Source organism: Ailuropoda melanoleuca, chromosome 6 (genome assembly GCF_002007445.2).
Source record: "Ailuropoda melanoleuca isolate Jingjing chromosome 6, ASM200744v2, whole genome shotgun sequence".
Classification (NCBI taxonomy): domain Eukaryota; kingdom Metazoa; phylum Chordata; class Mammalia; order Carnivora; family Ursidae; genus Ailuropoda; species Ailuropoda melanoleuca.
This window is the reverse complement of record NC_048223.1, coordinates 101899681-101922011: the sequence shown is the minus strand read 5'-3', so window position 1 is coordinate 101922011 and position 22331 is coordinate 101899681. Positions and strand designations below refer to the sequence as shown.

Here is a 22331-nt window from a genome sequence, read left to right as displayed (position 1 = left end):
AAGATTTTATTTATTTATTTGACAGAGATAGAGACAGCCAACGAGAGAGGGAACACAAGCAGGGGGAGTGGGAGAGGAAGAAGCAGGCTCATAGCAGAGGAGCCTGATGTGGGGCTCGATCCCATAACGCCAGGATCAAGCCCTGAGCCGAAGACAGACGCTTAACCGCTGTGCCACCCAGGCGCCCCTGCAAAAGGATTTAAAAAAAAAAAACCCACTTGTACCTTTTTGGCCAGCAGCAGCAGTGGTGTCAGGCAGAATCATGTGATAGAGATGCCTCACACAAAGCTGGACCCATAAGTACCTGATCTCTCTCTCAGCCCAGAGATGTTGGCTCCTCCCTCCCCTGGCTCTTGTGAAGATAACCTTACACAATATCTCCTTTTCTGTCAATGGGAGGAGAATGAGTGAGCCTCTCATCGTGGTTAGGCACTGATTGGGTACTCATGGATTTCATGGCTCTATCAGGCTTATAGGGCTGAGTACTGACATTCACAGAGCATATGTATACAGGCCAGACACTATGCTAGGGGCTCTGTATATCTTATTTGTCCCTCAAAATGGGCCTTTTTACACAGGAGGAAACTGAAAGTCTGGGAAGCTAGGATTTACATCTAGGCCTGACTCCAAAATCTACCTTCTTTCTATTATTCAACTTTTCTCTTATAGGTTTTATAAAGATGTGGCTTAATAGCAGTGGTCTCCAAATTTTCATACCGCCAGGGAAAATGAGAATATTCACTATACTCAAGTTATATAGGCAATATAAGTAATGTACATGCATTACTCTACTATTAAAAATACAGTTTCTATAACTTTGCAGATTAAAAATGTAGGGTCTTTTTCCTACAGCTCAGAAAATTATCTTGTCTATCCCATTTTAGAGATTAGCAGTCAAAATGCAACTTTGCATTCTCTTGTGCATTTTTTGGTTCATCTGAGAGATTAAGTTATTTAGACAGAAGTACCTCTTTTTTTCTTTTCATTTAACTTAATAATGAAAGGTTAGTTATTGTTCTCCCTTTCTGGAGCCCCTATATCACTTTCTAATAGCATCCCTTATTTTATAATGTTTTACATCTCTTTGTATTTCCAGTACCTTTTCCTTTGAAGAGCAGCCACTGGAGGGTTTACCAGTAATCATGAAATATTCTTAGCATCAAAGCAAGCATTTCAGAAGGGGCCCCTGAAAGGGGTGAGCTAATGCAATCACATTCATACTCCTGGAGTTAAGAGGGGAAGTGGGCAAGGGCTCTTATCCTCAGCCAGCGAAGCAGCAACTTCAGCACAGTAGTGGCTCCTTAGAGCCAAGAGTTCCTAATAAAGACGCAGTATAATTGCTTAAGAAATCTTGCCCCCTGCTTGTATGTTCTCTCTCTCTCTCTCTCTCTCTCTCTGTCAAGTAAATAAAATCTTTAAAAATTTTTTTAAAAAATGGGGTACCTGGGTGGCTCAGTCAGTTAAGCCTCTGCCTTCAGCTCAGGTCATGATCCCAAGGTTCTGGGATCAAGCCCTGCATCGGGCTCCCTGCTCAGTGGGGAGCCTGCTTCTCCCTCTCCCTCTGCCTGCAGCTCCCCCTGCTTGTGTTCTCTCTCTCTGTCAAATAAAAAAAATAAATAAATCTTTAAAAAACACCTTTTAAAAAAAAAATCTTGAAATTGAATCCTAAGATCCCTATGGGCGGAGATTTTTGCCTGTTTTATTCACTGCTGTATCTCTAGCTCCTAAAACAGTGCCTGGCATTAGATGCTTAATAAATATCTGTTACATGAACAAGTGACATTAGAACTTGAGACCACAATGAGCATTGCTATCCACCATTTCAGTTAGTTACAGTTATTCTTCAGTTAATCTTAGTGCCGTGAGAGCTTTTCAGGGGTGATGATTGGTTGGTTTTGCAACCAACTAGGTTGAAGGGACCCTTAATGAAATGTTGGTACCCAATTCAAGAATCATAAACTTCACTTCATACCCTGTTCCATCCTGCAAGGATTGAGGGCTATAACCAAAATAAATAGTATGGTTAACACTGTTGATAGTATTTCATCTCTACTTTCTTTTCCACCTCCATAATTGTATCCAAAGGTTGATTTGCATTTCCAAAGACCCAAGGAATTACCTTTGACCTAGATCTATTAGAGTCTTGTTGAAGAAATTATCTTAGACACCCCAGGGTCTAAGACACCCACTTTTGGCTCAGCCTGGGTTCAGTCACTTACTTAGAAATCCACATCTCAAACTATTGACCAAGATGATCAGGGTAGGTAGAAGGCTGCCCATTCTTTGCTTTATGCTTTCCTCTTTCTTTTCTGTGTCATCTTTGGCATGGTTTAGTGGAAAACACAATTCTATTGAGTTGCATCCTTGGCTAAAGTTACATGACTGTGCAAATGGTATTCTGACAGTGGTCTTCATTTTCCTCACTTATGTGTAAAGAAGAAGTTATGTAAGATGACTGCTAAGAACCTGCTGGGCTCTAGATTCCAGTCTTATGTTCAGTCTTTCCTTCCCTTTCTTTTTTATAGCGTAATCTCTTTCTTTTTTCCTTTTTTCCCCCTAAAGATTTATTTGTTTGTTTATTTATTTACTTACTTACTTATTTATTTGAGAGAGAAAGAACAGGAGAGGGACAGCGAGAGAAGGAGAGAAGCTCCCTACTGAGTATGGAGGCTGACACAGGGCTCAGTCTCAGGACCCTGAGATCATAACCTGAGGAGAAATCAAGAGTTGAACGCTTAACTGACTGAGCCATTCAGGGGCCCCTCCTTTTTTTTTTTTTTAAAGAAACATTCCTTGTGTCTCTTCATTATTACCTAAACATATACTTTTCAAAAGATTTCCCCTTCCTTTGCCTGCCCGTTTCACTGGACCCATGGCTCAACCACATTTGAATCCTGAAGACCCCCTTATCCTCAGTCCATGATGCATCAGAGAATGTTACATATTTAGAAATACCTGACCGAGAGAGAACTGCTCTGAAAGTCTGGTACAGGGTGCCTGGGTGGCTCAGTCAGTTAAGCGCTGCCTTCAGCTCAGGTCATGATCCCAGAGTCTCAGGATCGAGCCCCACATTGGACTCCCTTGCTCAGCAGGGAGTCTACTTCTCCCTCTGACCCTCCCCCCTCTTGTGCTCTCTCACTGTCTCTCAAATAAATGAATAAAATCTAAAAAAAAAGAAAAAAAAAGAAAGCAACACTGGTACAGGTGCGGACAAGGGACTGCCTCAGGCTGTAAGTATACCAGGAGTGTGTGGATAAACGCACTGGATGCATCTGAATAAATACAGATGAGCATGTGCACTGAAGCTGGTGATGTTTGGTTAGATGAATCTCATGCAAGAAGAAATGTTTTGATGGGGCGCCTGGGTGGCATAGCGGTTAAGCGTCTGCCTTCGGCTCAGGGCGTGATCCCAGCGTTACGGGATCGAGCCCCACATCAGGCTCTTCTGCTATGAGCCTGCTTCTTCCTCTCCCACTCCCCCTGCTTGTGTTCCCTCTCTTGCTGGCTGTCTCTATCTCTGTCAAATAAATAAATAAAATCTTTAAAAAAAAAAAAAGAAGAAATGTTTGGGGAGAATAATACATGATTTGTGTGTTGACTTGTAAACTGAGGACTTAGCTGCTATGGCTGAATGAGGTCAGAGGCCGATGTGTGATGTGCTGTAATCCACCCTGTCTACGCTGACGTTCTAGGTCTCACTGTGGTCTCTGTAACCTCTGTATGACCCATCCTCTCGTAACATGAAGAAAGGTGATCTATCTTCCAGTACCTTTATAGCAGTTCTAGCTCCTTGGGGAGCACTGTGACCCTTCTTTGGGTGCCTGTATATGGAACAGCAAGCAGAAAAAGATCACTTTGTGTACTTCTCTTCGTTTTCCCATTTCCAAAGTTTGCCTTCTTTAGAGATTACATGAAGATGACAGAGTAGAGGGGCGCCTGCGTGGCTCAGTCAGTTAAGTGGTTGCCTTAGGCTCAGGTCATGATCTCTCGGTCCTGGGATCAGGCCCCACAGAATCTGCTTCTTTCTTTCCCTCTGCTTATCCTTGTTGCTCGTGCTCGCTCTCTCGAATGTGCGCGCTCTCTCTCTCTCTCTCGTTCTCAAATTAAAATCTTAAAAAAAAAAAAAAAAAATCACGGAGAAGAGAGAACATGGGCTTTGTTGTTGGATAGACCTGGTTTCAGAACCAGTACTGCCATCTAATGTCCTCTTGGGCACATTTTTTAACTTCTCTGGCCCTGTTTTTCTCTGCTGTAAATTGGGAGATAAAGGCAAGAGTAGCTTGGTGCATACTGGGCATCAGGAGAGGACTTCCCTCAAACAGCCACTGCTTACTTCACTGTCTGCATTCTCCAGCTTGGAGCACTGCTTTCACCACTCTGACTTTTAGGAAACTTGGATTCCCTCGGCTATTTTGGCTTGTTTTCACTTTAATTCACTAAGATGGNTCCTATTTTTCTATACAGACTCTTTTTATACTTATTCCTTAAATCTCTTTTCTTCTAATGTCTGAAAATCCTTTTTTTCAAGCCAGAGGCCATCTTGTTTTTTAAGTTTTTATTTTTAAACTATTCAAACATTNAAGTTGGGATTTTTAAAAAGGAACCTAACTGAGCAAATAAAAGCAAAATCCTAAACAAAGAAGTACCTAAATTACAGAAGCAAGAATTGACAGCACATGTTCTTAATTATAAAGTAGCTAAAGCTTGGCTTCAGCTGAGCTTCTTTGGGATAACTTTCTGATCTCTCAGGCCTCAGTTTATTCTCTTCAACCTGGTCTTTTTCTCTCTGCCAGAAGCATAGCCTTGAACTGGTCATTAGGACTGGTTCTGTCTTTGTGAATTTCAGTACCTTCCCATATTGGTCTAGGCTGGTATCAGTCTGATGTATCTAGTACAGGGGTTCTCAACCCTGCTTGCTTGTTAGAATCACCTGGGGGCTCATGTTAAAAATGGGCATTCTGAGAGCCTGTCTCAGGAAATTCTGCTTTGCAAGGTCTAGGTAGGTATGTAAAGAATCTGTATTTTCTTTAGATGCCACATCATTGTTGATGCTCTCTGGTGCCCATTGTTGCCATCTCCATGGGAACCTCTTCAGCAGAGAATTCCACCGGTATTATGTTTTGAAAGTTCCTATTTTTCTTTTTCTTTTTTTTTTTTTAAAGATTTTATTTATTTATTCGACAGAGATAGAGACAGCCAGCGAGAGAGGGAACACAAGCAGGGGAAGTGGGAGAGGAAGAAGCAGGCTCATAGCAGAGGAGCCTGATGTGGGGCTCGATCCCATAACGCCGGGATCACGCCCTGAGCCGAAGGCAGACGCTTAACCGCTGTGCCACCCAGGCGCCCCGAAAGTTCCTATTTTTCTATACAGACTCTTTTTATACTTATTCCTTAAATCTCTTTTCTTCTAATGCCTGAAAATCCTTTTTTTCAAGCCAGAGGCCATCTTGTTTTTTAAGTTTTTATTTTTAAACTATTCAAACATTGAAAAGTTGTAGAATAGTGAAATGAATAATCATATATCTTTACTTAGATTTATCAGTTGTTAATTTTTTGTTGTATTTGCCTACAGGCTTACGTGCTCTTTCTCTGCATGCACATGCATACACACACACACACACACACNGCTTGTTAGAATCACCTGGGGGCTCATGTTAAAAATGGGCATTCTGAGAGCCTGTCTCAGGAAATTCTGCTTTGCAAGGTCTAGGTAGGTATGTAAAGAATCTGTATTTTCTTTAGATGCCACATCATTCTTGATGCTCTCTGGTGCCCATTGTTGCCATCTCCATGGGAACCTCTTCAGCAGAGAATTCCACCGGTATTCTTATGTTTTGAAAGTTCCTATTTTTCTATACAGACTCTTTTTATACTTATTCCTTAAATCTCTTTTCTTCTAATGCCTGAAAATCCTTTTTTTCAAGCCAGAGGCCATCTTGTTTTTTAAGTTTTTATTTTTAAACTATTCAAACATTGAAAAGTTGTAGAATAGTGAAATGAATAATCATATATCTTTACTTAGATTTATCAGTTGTTAATTTTTTGTTGTATTTGCCTACAGGCTTACGTGCTCTTTCTCTGCATGCACATGCATACACACACACACACACACACACACACGTTATTCCCTGTCCATTTGCAGAGCAGAGATGATTGGCATTCCTTGAACCCACTGAATGATCATGTCCTGGTCTTTGCTTAACTTGTCCCAGCTGGTCCCACTCTCCCAGGTGTTCTCTGTGATGTCCCGTTTGGGCTCCCGTTTCACCCTCACTAGTGAAATGGTTAATCATGGGACCGTACTTTCTACATGCTTAGAGAAAGAAAGTTATTTTGTCACGCTCTGTGTTCTGCATTTTGGTCACCCTGAACTAACTGGACTTTGTTTTCCAACTCTTTGGTGACTCCCCCTTGCGGTTTCAGGTACCTTTGTCTTCAGTCTGAATGTCATATGCTGTGACCATACTGAGGTTACTGCAACATCTTCTGCCATCCCTATGTGAGTTTTTCTCTGGCCATACTCTCCTTTGGTTCCTATGAAACCTATTCTGGGCTTCTCTAGCTACTCTGTTGACTTGCCTTCTGCCCACACTGACCTCTAGCCCCAGGGGCACATGCCAGCCTCTTGAGCCAGTGTGGCACACATTCTTCTGCCCTGTTAAGATCAGTGCAACCTTAGAACACAGCCATTTGGACCGTAGCTTTGGAGCCAGTGTTTTGTGTCAGCTCTGCTGTTTTATCTCAGTTGCTGACCTGGTCTCAACCAGTGCTCAGCTCTTTACTTCTAACAAGTGGTTGCTGCTCTAATGACTGGCCAAACAGGTTCCTTCCCAGTCACCCCACTCAGTTTCTTGGCTGACTGTTCCCAGGGTGTGGAAACATTTCATTTCAGTTAGGGATCTTATGACATCATTTGATGTGAAATCTGGCTTCTCTGAAGGGCTGTGGAAATACCCTTGACTAGCAGCTGTGAAATGAAGGACAGACTACCTGTAAGGCTTTGGGATTTCACATGCCTTCCCTAGGGGCTTTGCAGACGACCCATCTTTGTCTGCAGGGGCCCAGGGTCCATATTTTTCTTTTGTGCAAGCCACTGGTAGTGTCTTATTAGAAGCATCATTAGAAGGCCAAAAGTGTTTCCCAAGAGGTATGTTTATTCTTTATGCTTCTATGTTTGTAGGGCTGGCCCACTGCAGCCATATAGCAGATCCAGTGGGCTAGTCACATGGAAGAGACACAGGGTGGAGAAGTCCTTGGGTCTTTTCTCACTTCCAACTTGAGAGAGAAGAGGGGACAGCAATTATTGGTGTAGGGAACCTGCTTCTAGTTGGGTACAAAAGAGTTTGGATCGTCCTCTAAACAGAATACACTATTTTATGATGGTTAAAAGCTCAGGTTCTAAAATAAGAAGGCTCAGGGCACCTGGGTGTCTCAGTTGGTTGAGCGTCTAACTCTTGATTTTGGCTCAGGTCATGATCGCAGGGTCATGAGATCAAGCTCTGTGTCCAGCTCCATGCTGAGTGTAGAGTCTGCTTAAGATTCTCTCTTCCCCTCTCCCTCTGCCCCTCTCCTACTTTCGCTCTCTCTCTTTCTCTACAAAAATTAATAAAAATAAATGAATAAAATAAAATAAGATGGGTCAGACTTTAAACCTTGATTCTGCCACTTCCTAGTTGTCAAATAGGGATAAAATTACTAACTGTGTATACACAGTTTCATAAATTCTCTGTGCCTCAGTTTCCTCAAATGAAAATGGAGTTAATAAGAATACTTCATAGGGTTGTTGAATATTAAATCAGTTAACACATGTGAAGCACTTAAAACGGTGCCTGGCACATAGGAAGTATCCAATAAGTGTTAGTTGTATTATTTGAGTTGTGAAGATTAAGTGATGTAATCTATTTGAAATATGTATCCTGGGCCTATATAACCCTAATAATGTTAACTTTAAAAAAAAAAAAACTGCCACACAGCACTGAGGCAGTGGTCTCCTGCCTTCTAGTGTAACAAAGGTGGAATCTTTTCTCAGAGAAAGGGCAGGACCAAGGAAGGAAACCTGTGTTGTGTGTCCGATAAGTGAGGGAGACAGGCAGGCTCCATCTCGGGATGGAGATGCCTGCATGATGGCAGGGGCTGATGGAGATGCCTCCTCTCTGCCGACTGACATGGTTCTGAGTTGGTGCTGATGCCAGTTTCTCCTCTTTGTAGGTTTTACAAGCTGATCTGGGGGAGCTTTGGCGATGGGCTTTCGGAAGGCTCCGGGGTCATTGCAGGCGGTGGGGACGATGGCATGCTTACTCTATACAATGTGACTCACATCCTGTCTTCTGGGAAAGAGCCTGTGATTGCCCAGAGACAGAAGCACACNCTTGCTTGTTAGAATCACCTGGGGGCTCATGTTAAAAATGGGCATTCTGAGAGCCTGTCTCAGGAAATTCTGCTTTGCAAGGTCTAGGTAGGTATGTAAAGAATCTGTATTTTCTTTAGATGCCACATCATTCTTGATGCTCTCTGGTGCCCATTGTTGCCATCTCCATGGGAACCTCTTCAGCAGAGAATTCCACCGGTATTCTTATGTTTTGAAAGTTCCTATTTTTCTATACAGACTCTTTTTATACTTATTCCTTAAATCTCTTTTCTTCTAATGCCTGAAAATCCTTTTTTTCAAGCCAGAGGCCATCTTGTTTTTTAAGTTTTTATTTTTAAACTATTCAAACATTGAAAAGTTGTAGAATAGTGAAATGAATAATCATATATCTTTACTTAGATTTATCAGTTGTTAATTTTTTGTTGTATTTGCCTACAGGCTTACGTGCTCTTTCTCTGCATGCACATGCATACACACACACACACACACACACACACGTTATTCCCTGTCCATTTGCAGAGCAGAGATGATTGGCATTCCTTGAACCCACTGAATGATCATGTCCTGGTCTTTGCTTAACTTGTCCCAGCTGGTCCCACTCTCCCAGGTGTTCTCTGTGATGTCCCGTTTGGGCTCCCGTTTCACCCTCACTAGTGAAATGGTTAATCATGGGACCGTACTTTCTACATGCTTAGAGAAAGAAAGTTATTTTGTCACGCTCTGTGTTCTGCATTTTGGTCACCCTGAACTAACTGGACTTTGTTTTCCAACTCTTTGGTGACTCCCCCTTGCGGTTTCAGGTACCTTTGTCTTCAGTCTGAATGTCATATGCTGTGACCATACTGAGGTTACTGCAACATCTTCTGCCATCCCTATGTGAGTTTTTCTCTGGCCATACTCTCCTTTGGTTCCTATGAAACCTATTCTGGGCTTCTCTAGCTACTCTGTTGACTTGCCTTCTGCCCACACTGACCTCTAGCCCCAGGGGCACATGCCAGCCTCTTGAGCCAGTGTGGCACACATTCTTCTGCCCTGTTAAGATCAGTGCAACCTTAGAACACAGCCATTTGGACCGTAGCTTTGGAGCCAGTGTTTTGTGTCAGCTCTGCTGTTTTATCTCAGTTGCTGACCTGGTCTCAACCAGTGCTCAGCTCTTTACTTCTAACAAGTGGTTGCTGCTCTAATGACTGGCCAAACAGGTTCCTTCCCAGTCACCCCACTCAGTTTCTTGGCTGACTGTTCCCAGGGTGTGGAAACATTTCATTTCAGTTAGGGATCTTATGACATCATTTGATGTGAAATCTGGCTTCTCTGAAGGGCTGTGGAAATACCCTTGACTAGCAGCTGTGAAATGAAGGACAGACTACCTGTAAGGCTTTGGGATTTCACATGCCTTCCCTAGGGGCTTTGCAGACGACCCATCTTTGTCTGCAGGGACCCAGGGTCCATCTTTTTCTTTTGTGCAAGCCACTGGTAGTGTCTTATTAGAAGCATCATTAGAAGGCCAAAAGTGTTTCCCAAGAGGTATGTTTATTCTTTATGCTTCTATGTTTGTAGGGCTGGCCCACTGCAGCCATATAGCAGATCCAGTGGGCTAGTCACATGGAAGATACACAGGGTGGAGAAGTCCTTGGGTCTTTTCTCACTTCCAACTTGAGAGAGAAGAGGGGACAGCAATTATTGGTGTAGGGAACCTGCTTCTAGTTGGGTACAAAAGAGTTTGGATCGTCCTCTAAACAGAATACACTATTTTATGATGGTTAAAAGCTCAGGTTCTAAAATAAGAAGGCTCAGGGCACCTGGGTGTCTCAGTTGGTTGAGCGTCTAACTCTTGATTTTGGCTCAGGTCATGATCGCAGGGTCATGAGATCAAGCTCTGTGTCCAGCTCCATGCTGAGTGTAGAGTCTGCTTAAGATTCTCTCTTCCCCTCTCCCTCTGCCCCTCTCCTACTTTCGCTCTCTCTCTTTCTCTACAAAAATTAATAAAAATAAATGAATAAAATAAAATAAGATGGGTCAGACTTTAAACCTTGATTCTGCCACTTCCTAGTTGTCAAATAGGGATAAAATTACTAACTGTGTATACACAGTTTCATAAATTCTCTGTGCCTCAGTTTCCTCAAATGAAAATGGAGTTAATAAGAATACTTCATAGGGTTGTTGAATATTAAATCAGTTAACACATGTGAAGCACTTAAAACGGTGCCTGGCACATAGGAAGTATCCAATAAGTGTTAGTTGTATTATTTGAGTTGTGAAGATTAAGTGATGTAATCTATTTGAAATATGTATCCTGGGCCTATATAACCCTAATAATGTTAACTTTAAAAAAAAAAAACCTGCCACACAGCACTGAGGCAGTGGTCTCCTGCCTTCTAGTGTAACAAAGGTGGAATCTTTTCTCAGAGAAAGGGCAGGACCAAGGAAGGAAACCTGTGTTGTGTGTCCGATAAGTGAGGGAGACAGGCAGGCTCCATCTCGGGATGGAGATGCCTGTATGATGGCAGGGGCTGATGGAGATGCCTCCTCTCTGCCAACTGACATGGTTCTGAGTTGGTGCTGATGCCAGTTTCTCCTCTTTGTAGGTTTTACAAGCTGATCTGGGGGAGCTTTGGCGATGGGCTTTCGGAAGGCTCCGGGGTCATTGCAGGCGGTGGGGACGATGGCATGCTTACTCTATACAATGTGACTCACATCCTGTCTTCTGGGAAAGAGCCTGTGATTGCCCAGAGACAGAAGCACACGGCGGCTGTCAGAGCCCTTGACTTTAATCCTTTCCAGGTACTGCATTTCAGTTGGTCAAACATGGCCATGCCATGGAGCCACAGATCTGAGTGGAAGCATTCACTTGTGACCTCCAGTCTATAATTCTGAGCCCTTTGCAGGCAGTTATGGGGGAGGTTTTGGAAGCCCCAAATGTGGGTCTCTTTCCCCCTTCCCTGCTCTTACCTTTTCCTGGGATGGTGTGTCTCCTTCCCTACTTACCTTTTCCTGGGATGGTGTGTCTCCTTTTCTTCATACAGGGCAACCTCCTGGCTTCAGGAGCCAGTGATTCTGAAATCTTTATTTGGGATTTGAATAACCTAAATGTGCCAATGACCCCAGGATCCAAGTCACAGGTAAGGAGACTGCTGGGGCTGCTGATTAGAGTTTGCAGCTGATTTGCCCAGGAAGTCTTGAATTCTGGAGGGCAGCCAGAGCACAGGAGATTTTGGACTTTACCACTGGAGGGCAGCAAAGCACCACAGACTAATGCGTTACCAGCCTACCGATAGCAGGGATGGAGGGGAGGGTGTGTGTGTGTGGTGGTTTGTGGTCATTAACTGTCCTAGGGTTTCTGGAAGGAAGTAGGGTTTCTGGAAGGAAGATGAAGAAAGGCAGTAAAAGACATTGAGAAAAGGAGTGAGAGTTCTATTTACCATAGTAGAGCTTAGTAAGAGTAGAGTAGGGCCCTGGGCTCAGTGGAGTGGGGCCAAGAGGGCACACTCAGATATATCCTTGTCCTTTTTGTGGGGCGGGTCAGCTTTGCCTCTATATCTGGTTCTCCCATGCAGTTGGGGATCTTGTGTATGTCTGTCTCTGAGTGTACCTACCTGTCAGTCTATAACTGGGCCCATCTTTTTGCTCCCTTGCTCTTCTCTGTCTTGTGCTTACAGTATCGTGAGGTAAATTAAGTATAACTTTGATAGCACCTTGTGCCCTAAAAATAACAATGGCTTTTCTTTCTGCCTCATTCTTTCTGGGGGTCTTACATGTCTGTGTTTTCCTCCCTTCCTCCTCCTCTACCTTTCTCTTTGTCATAGATAAGAGGGCTGTTTTAAATCTTGACTCCATCCTCTCAGGAGCACCTTGGGATAGGAGTAAATTCCAAGTGTGCCTGCCATTCTCTCAGCTTCTACACCAGTCCCCTAAAGGATCCTCTCTGGAAAATTCAACTCCCAGCTCCCTGACAGTGTTTGGGTTGGGAAGCCCCGTATCTACTCTTGGGCTTTCTGTGGGGGGTTGGGAGCAGTGGAACAGCAAATGGCTCTTGGTCCAGGGGATGACAAGTTGTCCTCTGCCCCTTCCCCCCTTCCTGCCTCAGCAGCCTCCAGAAGACATCAAGGCACTCGCTTGGAACCGGCAAGTTCAACACATTCTGTCTTCTGCTCACCCCAGCGGCAAGGCAGTTGTGTGGGATCTCAGGAAGAATGAACCTATCATCAAAGTCAGCGATCGTAGCAACAGGGTGAGTCACAGAGGCAGAATGTAGGCTCAGGTTCCGGCTTCTTTCTCATGCCCAAGTTTGGTGCTGCTCCTCCCCACGCCAGGGTTCTGCTTTTAGCTGTTGCATTTACAGGTTCAGCCTCGTAGCAGATTTCCTATTGAGAGTGAACGCTTAGGGAAGCTAAACAGAGCTGATCCGGAGGCTTCTAATGTTCTTTACTTACTCATGGTCATCACTTATCACATAGAAGAGACACAAAACCTGCCCTCAGAGGTCCTATTCCAACTGGGCAGACAAGGTTCGTAACTAGAAGTGTCAGGTTACATCACTCATTGGAGTCTGCTTTGTTCACAGATGCACAGCTCCGGCCTGGCCTGGCATCCAGACATAGCCACCCAGTTGGTGCTATGTTCAGAAGATGATCGTTTTCCAGTGATTCAGCTGTGGGATTTGCGCTTTGCCTCCTCGCCCCTGAAGGTGCTAGAGAGCCACAGCAGGTAATATCTCGAACTCTGTCTATATCCTTGGTGGATGGTGGGGCATAACTGACCTGGGTAGGAGGCAGTGAATGCCTCACTTTAGTTACCAAACATCTTCTGTGTCTTCAAAGTCATTCCCAGTGAACACAGAGTCTCTCAGTCCTAGCTCTAGCCCCAACAAAGAGGAGTTCTTTGAGATCCTGAGGTTATGGGAAAGAACCTGAGATTCCATTTAACTTCCAGAAAGGGAGTGTAGATGGGGTCATGAGAAATATTTGGAGCTAATGTTTAGTCCCCCTGGGAGAGTCCCCAGGCTCTGATTCAAGATAATGTTCATTTCTTTAGGTGGTGATGCTGCTTCCTCTAAGACTTCTCCTTAATAAGAGAACCTTGGCTCCTGTCTGTCCTCTGAACAGGCCTTCCCTTGAAGCTGTAGCTCTTGGGCCCATAGCAGAAAAAGCGGCCCCACACTGTTCTTTCTTACTAAAGGACTATATTGCCTTTATACCTTCTTAGGGACTTTGAAGAGTTGGGTCCTCACTACCCTCCTGCTAAAAAAAAGCACCCATGGGGTGGGTGCTTGCCTGATTCATGCTGATTTATAGTCCCTACTTTACAGTCAGGGAAAGGAAGCAGGCCATTCTGTGGGGACCTATGCGAGGCAGAGTGATACAGTGCATGGTGCCCAGGCTCTGGGATTTGACTTGGGTTCTGGCTGCATGACTGCTGAAGGTTCTTTAATTTTTCAAAGTCTTATTTTCCTCATTTGTAAAGTGAAATCAGACTGTTCATTTCTTAGGGATGAAGTTTATCTGAGATACATAAGGTACCTTACTCAGAGTAGGCATTTGACAAATGTTAGCTGCTCTTTCCTTTCCTTTTTAGGGGGATCTTGGCAGTGTCATGGAGCCAAGCTGATGCCGAGCTTCTGCTCAGTAGTGCCAAGGACAACCAGATCTTGTGCTGGAACCTGGGGAGCAGTGAGGTAGGCTGGCCCTTCTGTGGGAATGCTGGGAGGGGAAATAAGCTGTGTGTTCTGTGTTACTTTACCTAAGTCAGGGTTTCCCTAATGGTTGGGTTCCCTCACAGGTAGTATATAAGCTACCCATACAGAGCAGCTGGTGCTTTGATGTGCAGTGGTGCCCCCGGGACCCTCCAGTGTTCTCTGCTGCTTCCTTCGACGGCTGGATCAGTTTGTACTCCGTGATGGGTAGGAGCTGGGAAGTCCAGCAGATGAGACAGGCTGGCAAGGTTTGAAGGGCTTGGTGGAGAATGCTGGAGGGAATGCTGTCTCTGTGTGGGGGAGAGAGAAGGACGAATGGCCTGGGAGGAAGTGGGGACTATTGAAGACTAGGAAGCCAGGGCCCTGGGTTGCACCTTTGCTGTAGTGCCCATCTTCCTGGGAGGATGTCTGTTCCTGCCACGGAACAAAAGAGGCCTTCACATTGACTCTTGCTCTTGGATGTTCCCTGTGGTATTTCAGGGACACTGGACCTCCATGCCAGGACCATTATTTTGGAAGTATGAACTATTTTATCTCCTTTTCTCCTGTAGATCCATTCTATGTCTACAGTCCACTGTAGACCTTGGATGCAGTAGGTTCTTGGACTCATGGGAGTCCTACCCTCACTACCAGTTCCCTAGAAAATGGGAGTCCAGCCACTGTGGGCCACATTGGGTATCTCAAGGATTTCTCCCAGAGTAAAGTTTATAGATGCAGCACCACTTCGGGTTGGTGATACAGGTGTCCTTTTGCCCTCAGATCTCTTCTTCCTTCAGCAAAGGCCAGCCTCTCCCACCATTGCACGTACCAGAGCAAGTAGCCCAAGCATCATTGATACCTCCTCTAAAAAAACCCCCCAAATGGATGAGAAGGCCGGCAGGTGTTTCATTTGCTGTAAGTGTAGTGTGTAGGGGTGTGTGTTTGTGAAGCCTCTCGTATGCCTAACATGTAGCTGTGTTCTGTAGGAGATTTATTCCTACTGCCTGTCTCAGATAAGGTCCCATTTTAGGGCTCAAGCAGAGTTACTATTGCGTTTCCCTCTACCCCTTCACCTTGCTTACTGTGCCAGTCCTGTCTAAAAGGTATTGGTTGCTGTAGGCTGCTCGGTTATAGAGAACTGCCTGAGATTCCACCTGATTTTTCTCTAACCTTTACATGTCTGGACTGGTAGTGAGTCCAGACATGTAAGGGTTAGAAATACAAAGCAGGAAAGAAAAAAAAAATGTAAATTCCATCCTGTCACTCCTCTGCTCAAAACCTTTGACCCCCATTCCCTTATGGACTCAAGGCCAAATGTACACAGGGCCCCACTTACCTTCCCAGTTTTTATTTCCACCTTATTTTTATATGTTCCTTGGGTTCCAGTTACATATGACTCCTTTCTGTCCCACAAATAACTCCTCAACTTTGCTGCTTCCGCCTGTGCCCTGCCCTTCAGCTTCTCTCCTGAGCCATTGAGCCCTATTATAGTCTTTTATGGTCCCTTGCTTAAATACCACCCCCTCTGCAATGCCTGTCTTTAAACCCTTGTCAAACTTCACTTTGAAGATTTCTACTCCTGTAATGATACATTCTAACTGTACTAAGGTTATTTATATACATGTGTGGAGACCCTACTAAGTAATAGACTCCTTAAAGATAGGGATCACGTTTTGTTCATTTTATCTCAGACTTTAATGCACATACAGATCACCTGGGGATCTTATTAAAATTCAGATTCTGGTTCATTCAGTCTAGGGTAGGGCCCAAGATTCTGATTTCCCAACAAGTTCCCAGGTGATGATGCCCTTGCCACTGGTTTGAATTGAAAAGAGATGTATCGAAGAAGTGGTTCTTGTGTTCAGAGCCACCAGTTTTATTGTGGAGGTAAGGCTAACATACTCAGGAGGTAGTGACGTGAAGAATTCTGATGTTGAGAGAGGTACTTGCTTTTGTTTGTTTGTTTGTTTCAGGAGGTTGGTTTGTTTGTTTGTTTTCACCATACCATTTTCCACAGCAGCTTCACAGTATTTCCAAAAGCAATGCCTAAGAGTTTCATTTTTTTCTACATCAGCCCCAGGACTTATTTTCTGTCTTTTTTAATTGAAGTATAGTTGACGTACAATATTACATTTAGCTTCAGATGTACAACTTAGTGATTTGACAAGTCTATACATTATGCCATGCTCACCACAAGTGTAGCCACTAGCTGTCACCATACAGCACTATTACAGTAGCATTGACTATATTCCCTGTGCTGTGCCTCTCATCCCTATGACTTATTCATTCCATAACTAGAAGCCTGTACCTCTCACTCCTCTTCACCCATTTTGCCCAGCCTCCCACCCCTCTCCTGGCAACCACCAATTTGTTCTCTGTATTTATGGGTCTGTCTGGGAAGGGCCTGCATTCTTTTTTTTTTTTTTTTAAGATTATTTATTTGAGAGAGAGGGAGTGCCCATGCTTGGGTGGGGGAAGAGGGGCTCAGGGAGAGGGAATCTCAAGCCGACTTCCCGCCAAGTGTGGAGCCCAACACGGAGCTCGATCCCATGATCCTGAGATCACGACCTGAGCTGAAATAAAAAGTTGGACACTTAACCAACTGAGCCATCCATGCGCCGGAGGCCTGCATTCTTATCATAGCTCTGTCACTTATTAGCTGGGTAACCCTGGGTAGGTCGCTTAATTCGGGATTATCTGTAAAACAGGGATAGTAATACGTGTTCAGCTTGTGTTAGGGAATTGACATGAACCTCAAATAAGAATACACATAAGCACTTTGTAAGACTATCAAATATTAACAAATCAAAAGTTAAGTTTGCTTTGTTTAGCACTAATCTGTAGTGTAGGTTTGTGCTGTAGGGATCAAGTGAAGAATTCCAACTGGGAAAGTTCATTAAGGAGGAGGTCTCAGGAAGGGAAATAGTGAAGGGTTGGGGAGTAAGCAGTAGTTGTCAACTATGGCTGCAACCTGAAGAACTTTAAAATATACTGATGCCTAATCCCACCCCCAGAGATTCATATTTTACTGTCTGGAGTACAGCCTGATGGCTGGGTAGCTCCTCACATTGTTTTAATGCGCAGCCAGCTGGAGTCAAGGAACTTTACTAAGCTCTGCTTGGTGACAGATGCTGTAGGTAGGGTACCTCATTTGGCGAGAAGGATGCTCAGGTGGGGCTGTTTTGGTGGGTGAAGGCTCAGAAGCAGAAATGAACTGGGAACTTTGGGGATGTGGAGCAGTCACATAAATGAGCAAATAGAGAGAGGCTAGAGAGTCTGGCCCTGACTTTGGAGGATTTTGTATGCTACAGGCAGAGGACCTTAGGCTCTCTTCTGTGGCCTTGTGAAACCAGGACACACTCCTACGCAGCCATAGGTATAGGGTGGTAGTCTAAGGCTTGGATTGGAGGAAGAAAACTCAGAATAGCAGCCTATTCCGATAACCTGGCTGTGGAAGCACGGGGAATGGGACAGAGGGGCCCTCCGTGAGAGACACTGCACAAGAAGAGGTAAGACTTCTGTTATGGGGCTGTGGCTGTGGTGGTATAAAGACTGTGATAATGCCAAGGCATTTGGTCCAGGTGACTGGGAGAATGGTGCTACCAGCACAGGTGAGAAGATGAGTACCTTGCACTGGAGTTTTAAGCTGATGGTGCTAAAAATGTAGAGGTGGTTTTGGTATAGGGGTGCATTTGCTACTCATTTCCTGATCCTATTCCACCCCCAGGAGTTCTTATTGTTGATTTCCTATCCTAGGGTCGACGAATAAATAGCCTTCCCTGTGATGTGGACTTGGTGTTAATTTTTAGCTTGAAGATATGACCTTTACCTTTCTTGTTTTTCCTCACCAGTTTGGGGGGAAGCTGGTTACCTTTGGCCTCCCCAGCACCCCTGCCCATCAGGTGCCACAGCCTTGCCTCCACCTAGTCTTCATTAGTCAAGTCATCACAGAATCTGAATTCTTGAGGCGGTCAACTGAGCTGCGGGAGGCCCTGGGATCAGGAAATCTCCTGAATTATTGTCAGAACAAGATTGAACAAACACCACTGCAAAGTGAAAAGATGCTCTGGCAATTCCTGAAGGTAGGAAGCCTGAAGGCTGGCTCCTCTGAAGTGTTTCCTCAAAGCCGGCAACTCTAGGAGATGGACAACTGCACTGTGACCTACATTACAGAGGCCCTGACCTCTCAGGCTTTTTGCTACACCATACCACCCTCTGGATGCAGAACCATCACCTTTTACCAGTGGTTCAGAGACCTTTTGCAGCTAAGGAAGCTGAGGGGTACAAGTGACATTTGCCTTTTTTACTTCTATTGCTGATGTCCTAGATACTTTACCAATGCTAAGGTGAAGGCTTTTATGCCATGCCAAAGGGCAGATAATGTGATGGGAAGAGAGAAGGGAAAGGAAGGAAGGAAAGAGGATTGTCTGGAAGGGGGCATCATCATGAGAAGTCTTTGAGTTTTTGTCAGGTAACCCAAGGCAAGTTATTGTGGTGGGACTCAGGGCTTAAGTACCAATATACTCTGGAGGGATGGTTCAAGTTCCAGTGTGTGACATCAGGAGGACTGCTCCACTTGTCAGAGGAATTGAGCAGATGGGAGGAGAGAACTAAAGGGAGAAAGAGAACTGACCAGACGGGCAGTGAAAGGATTATTCAAAGTTTTGGGATCATAGTGTATAATGCAGAAAGGACAGAGTCTGTGTCCCAGGGGATCTGAGAATGGCTTGGGGTCTATGCTTCAGACATAGTAGAACTTTGTGATGGTAGACACGAGGAACTTGGGAAGGAGACAGGATTGAGAAAGATCATCAGCTGTAGAGAGAAGCTAGAAAAAGGTATGGGAAGAAAGGAATAAGAAATGATGCTTTTGTTGTAAGCAGAATACAGGCAACTGCTGCAGGAATGGTGGAATGGGAAAGAGAATAGAGGGCGCCATCAGGAGTTGAGCTTTTATTCTTTCTGAACAAAGGAGGCAGCAGTACCTAAGGACAGAGGGGAGTCTGGTTGAAAAAGCTACCCAAGAGCTGTCCATCGTGATGGTCCTGAAGCTGAATGTGGCTGAACATTTCCAAAGGATGAGTATGGGAGAAGGAGGGAGCCCTGAGACACTGTGAGAAAGACAGTAGTCAGAAGTCATGGTTCTGTGTAGGGCAAATGAAGGGCCCAGCCGTCTAACCCAGATGGGGGTAGGGCTTCAGGAAGTCTTGGCCCCCAGTATCTGGGACACTGAGTGGGTAAGCTGCCTTTGTTTATTGTATCTATGCAGCTTCCCCTACAAACTGTGTTTTCAACTAGATATTTAGACTCACAATACTCTAGGTTCACTTGGCATCAGTCTCCTCAGAAGGATCNTTGACATGAACCTCAAATAAGAATACACATAAGCACTTTGTAAGACTATCAAATATTAACAAATCAAAAGTTAAGTTTGCTTTGTTTAGCACTAATCTGTAGTGTAGGTTTGTGCTGTAGGGATCAAGTGAAGAATTCCAACTGGGAAAGTTCATTAAGGAGGAGGTCTCAGGAAGGGAAATAGTGAAGGGTTGGGGAGTAAGCAGTAGTTGTCAACTATGGCTGCAACCTGAAGAACTTTAAAATATACTGATGCCTAATCCCACCCCCAGAGATTCATATTTTACTGTCTGGAGTACAGCCTGATGGCTGGGTAGCTCCTCACATTGTTTTAATGCGCAGCCAGCTGGAGTCAAGGAACTTTACTAAGCTCTGCTTGGTGACAGATGCTGTAGGTAGGGTACCTCATTTGGCGAGAAGGATGCTCAGGTGGGGCTGTTTTGGTGGGTGAAGGCTCAGAAGCAGAAATGAACTGGGAACTTTGGGGATGTGGAGCAGTCACATAAATGAGCAAATAGAGAGAGGCTAGAGAGTCTGGCCCTGACTTTGGAGGATTTTGTATGCTACGGGCAGAGGACCTTAGGCTCTCTTCTGTGGCCTTGTGAAACCAGGACACACTCCTACGCAGCCATAGGTATAGGGTGGTAGTCTAAGGCTTGGATTGGAGGAAGAAAACTCAGAATAGCAGCCTATTCCGATAACCTGGCTGTGGAAGCACGGGGAATGGGACAGAGGGGCCCTCCGTGAGAGACACTGCACAAGAAGAGGTAAGACTTCTGTTATGGGGCTGTGGCTGTGGTGGTATAAAGACTGTGATAATGCCAAGGCATTTGGTCCAGGTGACTGGGAGAATGGTGCTACCAGCACAGGTGAGAAGATGAGTACCTTGCACTGGAGTTTTAAGCTGATGGTGCTAAAAATGTAGAGGTCGTTTTGGTATAGGGGTGCATTTGCTACTCATTTCCTGATCCTATTCCACCCCCAGGAGTTCTTATTGTTGATTTCCTATCCTAGGGTCGACGAATAAATAGCCTTCCCTGTGATGTGGACTTGGTGTTAATTTTTAGCTTGAAGATATGACCTTTACCTTTCTTGTTTTTCCTCACCAGTTTGGGGGGAAGCTGGTTACCTTTGGCCTCCCCAGCACCCCTGCCCATCAGGTGCCACAGCCTTGCCTCCACCTAGTCTTCATTAGTCAAGTCATCACAGAATCTGAATTCTTGAAGCGGTCAACTGAGCTGCGGGAGGCCCTGGGATCAGGAAATCTCCTGAATTATTGTCAGAACAAGATTGAACAAACACCACTGCAAAGTGAAAAGATGCTCTGGCAATTCCTGAAGGTAGGAAGCCTGAAGGCTGGCTCCTCTGAAGTGTTTCCTCAAAGCCGGCAACTCTAGGAGATGGACAACTGCACTGTGACCTACATTACAGAGGCCCTGACCTCTCAGGCTTTTTGCTACACCATACCACCCTCTGGATGCAGAACCATCACCTTTTACCAGTGGTTCAGAGACCTTTTGCAGCTAAGGAAGCTGAGGGGTACAAGTGACATTTGCCTTTTTTACTTCTATTGCTGATGTCCTAGATACTTTACCAATGCTAAGGTGAAGGCTTTTATGCCATGCCAAAGGGCAGATAATGTGATGGGAAGAGAGAAGGGAAAGGAAGGAAGGAAAGAGGATTGTCTGGAAGGGGGCATCATCATGAGAAGTCTTTGAGTTTTTGTCAGGTAACCCAAGGCAAGTTATTGTGGTGGGACTCAGGGCTTAAGTACCAATATACTCTGGAGGGATGGTTCAAGTTCCAGTGTGTGACATCAGGAGGACTGCTCCACTTGTCAGAGGAATTGAGCAGATGGGAGGAGAGAACTAAAGGGAGAAAGAGAACTGACCAGACGGGCAGTGAAAGGATTATTCAAAGTTTTGGGATCATAGTGTATAATGCAGAAAGGACAGAGTCTCTGTCCCAGGGGATCTGAGAATGGCTTGGGGTCTATGCTTCAGACATAGTAGAACTTTGTGATGGTAGACACGAGGAACTTGGGAAGGAGACAGGATTGAGAAAGATCATCAGCTGTAGAGAGAAGCTAGAAAAAGGTATGGGAAGAAAGGAATAAGAAATGATGCTTTTGTTGTAAGCAGAATACAGGCAACTGCTGCAGGAATGGTGGAATGGGAAAGAGAATAGAGGGCGCCATCAGGAGTTGAGCTTTTATTCTTCTGAACAAAGGAGGCAGCAGTACCTAAGGACAGAGGGGAGTCTGGTTGAAAAAGCTACCCAAGAGCTGTCCGTCGTGATGGTCCTGAAGCTGAATGTGGCTGAACATTTCCAAAGGATGAGTATGGGAGAAGGAGGGAGCCCTGAGACACTGTGAGAAAGACAGTAGTCAGAAGTCATGGTTCTGTGTAGGGCAAATGAAGGGCCCAGCCGTCTAACCCAGATGGGGGTAGGGCTTCAGGAAGTCTTGGCCCCCAGTATCTGGGACACTGAGTGGGTAAGCTGCCTTTGTTTATTGTATCTATGCAGCTTCCCCTACAAACTGTGTTTTCAACTAGATATTTAGACTCACAATACTCTAGGTTCACTTGGCATCAGTCTCCTCAGAAGGATCTGGGACAGGAACCACAGCTTGTGGGCAGGGCAGCAGCAGGTGGCGCTCTTCTGTGGGGGTTCTTGCAGCAGCCTATGCAGCAGTTCAGAGTTCTCCTCTTCACCTCCCTGGATGACAGCTCAGGTGCAAGGTGACGAGATGCACACAAAGCAGGTGTGTAGGTGGCCCCGGCTTAGAAGCCTCGTGCCCACAAGAGCCAGTGTTTCTTGTACCCACTTCAAAAATGTTTCTAGAGTCCCTACAAGAGATCTGTTCAGTTACAAGAGTCCTTGCAATCAGGGAAGCCTGGAGCATGGTGTCCACAGATGCTATTTAAGTTTGTATAGTTC

General features: G+C 44.9%; 1 protein-coding gene across 1 annotated transcript in view; it reads left to right on the top strand.

Moving 5' to 3' along the window:
- The first annotated feature begins 8432 nt into the window (after positions 1-8432).
- Positions 8433-22331, top strand: part of SEC31B (SEC31 homolog B, COPII coat complex component) — a 35954-nt gene continuing 22055 nt past the window's right edge. The window contains exons 1-10 of the mRNA XM_034663617.1: positions 8433-8566; positions 10954-11149; positions 11392-11487; positions 12456-12596; positions 12930-13072; positions 13940-14039; positions 14144-14305; positions 14817-14951; positions 17888-18169; positions 20501-20731. Of these exons, the coding sequence (XP_034519508.1) occupies positions 8505-8566; positions 10954-11149; positions 11392-11487; positions 12456-12596; positions 12930-13072; positions 13940-14039; positions 14144-14305; positions 14817-14951; positions 17888-18169; positions 20501-20731 (1548 nt within the window). The 5' untranslated portion in view covers positions 8433-8504. The remainder of the gene's footprint in view (positions 8567-10953; positions 11150-11391; positions 11488-12455; positions 12597-12929; positions 13073-13939; positions 14040-14143; positions 14306-14816; positions 14952-17887; positions 18170-20500; positions 20732-22331) is intronic.